General features: G+C 22.6%; 1 protein-coding gene across 2 annotated transcripts in view; it reads right to left on the reverse strand.

Moving 5' to 3' along the window:
* LOC100198877 (FH1/FH2 domain-containing protein 3) overlaps positions 1-5,301 on the reverse strand; it is a 73,704-nt gene extending 68,403 nt beyond the window's left edge. For both annotated transcript variants that reach the window (XM_065819105.1, XM_065819104.1), the window contains exons 1-3: positions 5,157-5,301; positions 4,273-5,017; positions 982-1,082 (exon numbers count right to left, since the gene is read on the reverse strand). In XM_065819105.1, the coding sequence (XP_065675177.1) occupies positions 982-1,082; positions 4,273-4,437 (266 nt within the window). In that variant the 5' untranslated portion in view covers positions 4,438-5,017; positions 5,157-5,301. The remainder of the gene's footprint in view (positions 1-981; positions 1,083-4,272; positions 5,018-5,156) is intronic.
* Between the last annotated feature and the right edge of the window lie 699 nt (positions 5,302-6,000).

Consider the following 6,000-nt stretch of genomic DNA (forward strand, 5'->3'; position numbering starts at 1 on the left):
AGATTTCAGAGAAGAATGTATCAACTTTAGAAGATATGTCTTATTACCGATAGAAACTGCAATAAAGGAGTTAAGTAAAAATTCTGCAATTCTTTTGACCGCTGAAGGTGTTTATAAATTTTATATTTGAAAGCTTAAATCAGTTGCAAACGAATATAAGTAAAAATTTATTAAAACAGATAAAAAAGCAAATGGACAAAAGTCCTCATAAAATCCTCATGATATTAATAATCTCCTTAAAACCAGGCAATATTCCACACTCTACTAAATATTTTAAATATACTTTAAAATCTGCCGCCATTTGCTTTAGCAGTAGAAATATTTAAAAGTATTCATACATATAATGGTGACAGAAGTAATACTGAGTACAATGTGGTTGAGGAAGTTGTAAAAGTTGTCGAAATATTAATAATATAATGCAGCAAAAGTTGAAAGCAGCAATTTTCTCTATTACCCATGCAGAAAAGCAGAGTAGCATAATTAATACATTGTTGAAAAATAATTTTATGTTTTTAATAATCACTAAAACAAGAGCAAATAAATATATTGTTTAACACACTTTTAAGACCAACATCTACTGCAACAGAGCGTGTTTTTTCAAAATTTAACTCGCTTAAATTTTGAAACTTTTAATGTAATTATTTTTTTTGAAATATGCATTTTTAAAAATAAAATAAATTTAAATAGTATGATTGTTTTACTTTTTTTATATTTGAATTTTTAATGTATATAACTAAAATACTTAAGTTAAAAATAATTATTGGGTAAAAAACACAATGAAAGTATTACATTCAATCTATCATCTTTATTTATTTTTTTCGTTATCAGGATATATCTGAATAATTTGAATTTTCAGTATTTAATATCTGTATATTCATTAATATCGAATAATTAGAAACCCTAATAACTGTTAATGATTGTTTACTAAAAAAGAAAATTAAAAAGTGTAAAGAATCTCTAAATAATAAAAAAATTTGTTACCTTTCCCTAAAACCATCCAAGAGTTCATCTTGTTCTTCTATAGATACTTCTAAGTCCAAATAATTACCATTATGGGATAGTTGAAGAACACAATCCTCAATCTATAAAACAGTATTTAGAAATGATAAAAAACAATATAATATATAATAAAATTAGAGCTGTTAATGGTAGGATCTACACCCAGACCTGACCTATAATGAAACCTAGACTTAGTTCAAACGAATTGGGTCTGGATGTAGATCCGACACATTAACAGCCATAAATAAAATAATAAAAATTGAAAATATATTTGTAGCCATTTTTTAAATAAATTTTATCAGCTAAGAGATTTTATATAGAGACAACTTGAACACGGTTTTTTAGATGGTTTGAGAACATTTAAATTTATGTATGTTTCTATATATGTCCAAAACTTTTTGACACGCTAAAACAATTAAATTCATAAATAATCTTTTGTAATCAAATGTTTTAATATTAGCAAATGGGTTTTAAACATTTTTTTAAAAGCGATGACTTACTTTTATTGATTATTTATAAAAAGAACTTTATTTTTAAATTATATAAAGTTAAGTAAATTTTATTAAGAATTATAATAAATAATTATTTAAATAATATAGATTAATTTTTCATTCTTTAAATGTAAATCTTTTTAAAATGTTTGTACAATTGATTTTATAAAAGAGAGAAGTTTAGAAATAATTTATTCTAAACATAATTTATTTTGTTTCAGTTAAGCTTTTTTTTTCTTTGTTAAGAATTCCTTTCTTTTTTTAGTTAATTTTTTTAGTAGTTGTATCCTGTCAAGTTAAAATTTTTTTGTACTTTTTGAAATGTTCTCAAAACACCAAAAAAGTCATGGCCATGTTGTCGCAACTATATATTATATGCGTAGTCAGATATAGAGTGCATCCCACCCCCTTCCCAACCAAGCCTGATTTGTTAACTCAAGTCTAAACTTTTATGCATAACTGATTGTGCATCAAATAAAAAAACAGCCAAGTATTGTACCAAGCTCGTTTGTCAGATCTTAAGGAAAGATACAACAAAGAAGTATTTACTGTGGTAATAGATAATGACATTAAAATGAAAAAATTAGAGATTTAATCAAAAAAATATATCCAAATCTTTTAAAATATGGGTGTTCTGCACATTATTCAAATCTTTTAGAAAAGGAAGTAACACACCCAGATGTCATCAAACATGTGGTTAAATGCAGAAATATCTTTGTAATACACATCAACCACTGTAAATATAATGTTTTATTTGTGGTTTATCAATTTTAAGTATAAAAAGTGTATAAAAGTTTAAGATTACCTACAAAAAAAAATTTCTTAAGGGTTGCATGAGAAAGGAAAGCATAAACCTCAGATATCAAATGATATTCACTGGGACTCTCAAATTGACTGTATATAAACAAATATAAAATAAAATAGATAACCATATATACCTATCAAAATCAGAAAAATTATTTTAAATTGACCAATATTTAAGAGTCATTAAATCCAACTCAAAATATTTGGTAATGTTTTAGATTAAGTATTTAATGTTTTTGAATTAAAGTTTTTATTATAAAATAAGACATTAGACATAAAGGAAAAGTAATAAAATAAAACTATTATGTTGATTATATAAACAACAACAAAATTATTTCTAGATGCAAAGAGATAGCTGTCATTATCAAAATGTGTTGAGTTTGCTCTAACTTCTAAACAACCCTGAACTAAGTCATTACCACATATCTATTAAGAAGAGATGTATTGATCCAAATGTGAACAATCCTCCCTTTTGGGGTAAAATTTAGATTTAAATTAAAAATTTAAAAAATCCATTTTCACAGATGTATGCTAATCGAAAAAAAAAAAAAATTTTCATATATAAAATCCTGACAGTTAAAAAAAAGAAGATGCAGCAGAAGGACAATCTTTATCCTGATTTTGTACCAGGACCGATTTTGCTTAAACTAAAGATTGTGATGCCTTTCCTACAAAAATGTTGAACGATCAAATTATATTATATCAGTGATTGGAGGTCAATCATATTAGTTAGTTAATATTAACAATATATATATATATATATATATATATATATATATATATATATATATATATATATATATATATATATATATATATATATATATATATATATATATATATATATATATATATATATATATATATATATATATATATATATATATATATATATATATATATATATATATATAGTTAATCCTATATATTAATCCTATAGTTATGCAGCTTTAACTAAACCATTTTTTTTTGTAAGAAAAAATGGCCGAGGGCGTAACAATGCGTATCAAATAAATAATAATAATAACTTATAATTATTTGTTTATTTATAATAATAGCTCTTAATAATCATAAAAAAATATTAAAAACAATAATTATATTATTTATAATAATAATATTATATATTTTTAAACCAATGAGAGTGCAAAAATGAAATTATTTTAGGCCATTTAACTGTAGGATTACCTATATATGTGTGTGTGTATGTATATATATATATATATATATATATATATATATATATATATATATATATATATATATATATATATATATATATATATATATATATATATATTATATGTTAAATTAAAAATTTAAAAGGTTGTTTTTGTTAAATTATGAATCATTATAACATTATCCTTAATTATATTAATTTTTAATTGAATATTTTAATAACTTTAATGACACTTTTATGTTTTAAAAAAAAATAACTTAAATGTTTTCAAATCATTTTTAATTTACCTAACATTTAAGTACAAATTCTCATTTTAAGTATACACATATTATATTATCAAAATTTAAAGTTTAAAACAATAAGTATATTGTTTTAAACTATAAATTTTAATAATATAATATATGTATACTTAAAATGAGAATTTGTAACAACTGTCATAAATAAATAAAAAATAAATTAAATAATAGTTTTCACAAGTAAGAATGATGTTTGTATGCATAAAATTTGAATTATTCAATAAAAGATTTGTGTTACTTTAATTATTAACATTTATTTAACATATATAGACATTGCAAATTATATTCAAAAAAAGTTGGTGCAAAATCAAAAAACCTTGTAATATAAATAAATTATTAATTGACACTATGTAAACATTTATTATTTAGGAAATACAAAAGATAAATCACAAATAACAACAACTAATAGCTAAATTTAGAGAACTTTAAATCTATTCATAAAAAAGATAATAAATTATTTTTTACTTCCCACAATACACGTGAAACATTCAAGTAGAAAACTTACATTATGGGGTGCTTTTAATAGTCGGTGAATTGCAGGTATTTGTGAGCATATTGCTAAGTTTTCTCTAAAAACATAGGTTGGTGGACGAGAAGGCTCGGGAAAACTTGTACTATTAAAAGGATCAGTATCATCTAAATATTGTACTTTACTCTCAAATGGTGCCATAATGCGTCCCTTATCATTTTGTTATGGCGCACAAGTAAACAGTAGTCACCAGTATTGTTTTATCCGCCATTTTCATTGTCGGCATAAATAGATTGATTCAAAATGCGCATGACAAAGAATTTGAAAAAATGTTGACATACTTCAATCGGATTGTTTTTCAAAACATTCCAACAATACTTAAGAAAAGTTTGAATGTTTGACCTACTTCAATCCGCAAGATTTCTAATTTTAATTTCCGAAAAACCCGAGTTTCAAATGCCGAAATTCCTTTTTCAGGTCCATGTCACAAGAAGACAGTAATACGCAATTCAATTTTTTTCGTTATTGATATTTTTTAATCAATCTGATTCAAGAAACTGTTTTTTTCGTAGAACTAATTTTAATTTGAAAACAAAATTGATAAAGCATTTATATTTTCGGTTATTTGTAAGAGCTATCAAAGTTTTACATAGTTTATGCTAGATAATATTTGATTAAGAGTGTACAGTAATTTATAGCCAGCAAATTTTTCAGCAATATTATTCTTTCAATGTTTTTTGTTTTGTTTTTCTTTTTTCATTCAAAAACAAATTGACATTGACTAAAAGAAAGTTTATATAGATAAAAATGAAGCTTATACACCAGATTGACACCAAAATAATTGTTTGCATTTAATAAGGTAAACATAATATAATAACAACAAATTTATAATTGTTAAGATAAAAATGCAAATTATTTACCTAGAGCATTCCGCTGTATCGACAATTGTAAAGCTTCGTGCAGAGTTTGTGACTTGCTTTATTTAAAAGATAAAGGCTAGTCTGGTGTAAGTAAGTTTGAAAATAAGTTTTAATATGTATATAATGTGGTTTTAATTATTTTTCTAAATATATTATAGCATATTATTTATAAAAATAATGAAAACCGCAATCCAAATACTGTCTATAATTAAAATCGTAATTAAATGACAAATCACAATAAAAACAATCTATAACTAGTTAACGTTTGATAGATTTGTTATTAGCTCTCTTCTTAGATATAATAAACAAATTTTAAATTAGAAATTGTTACATAAGCGTATTTCTACGCAATATTTTGTTTTGCAGTATATTAACATATTTTTACGGCAAACTTATATTCAAAAAATACTTATTTAACGGCTAACGGCATATTTTTAACTTTTTTTCCATTTTTTTTTTTTTTATAAATTATTTTCTAAATTTGCTTGTTGCTGTTTTTTTTTGTAACTACCTATTTTTTTAACTTTAATAAGATTTCTTTAATTACTTTTTTTTATTATTATTATAAAATTTTGCTTCCTACAACGGCTGTTTTTAATATATTTGTTTTAATATATTTTGCATATTATAACAACTGTTTTTCGACCGTAATACAAATAAATATTAAGGTTATAAAAACATAACTTAAAACAAATTATTATTATTTTTAATTCAAATGCTTATGTTAATTGATAAAGTTGTTTTTATTACAAAGAAAACGTATACGACTTTTCAAAATAATATATATGCTATTATAACTGTTTTTTTATAATTCTTTCTAGAAAAATTATCAGATATATATATA

Source organism: Hydra vulgaris, chromosome 15 (assembly GCF_038396675.1).
Source record: "Hydra vulgaris chromosome 15, alternate assembly HydraT2T_AEP".
Classification (NCBI taxonomy): domain Eukaryota; kingdom Metazoa; phylum Cnidaria; class Hydrozoa; order Anthoathecata; family Hydridae; genus Hydra; species Hydra vulgaris.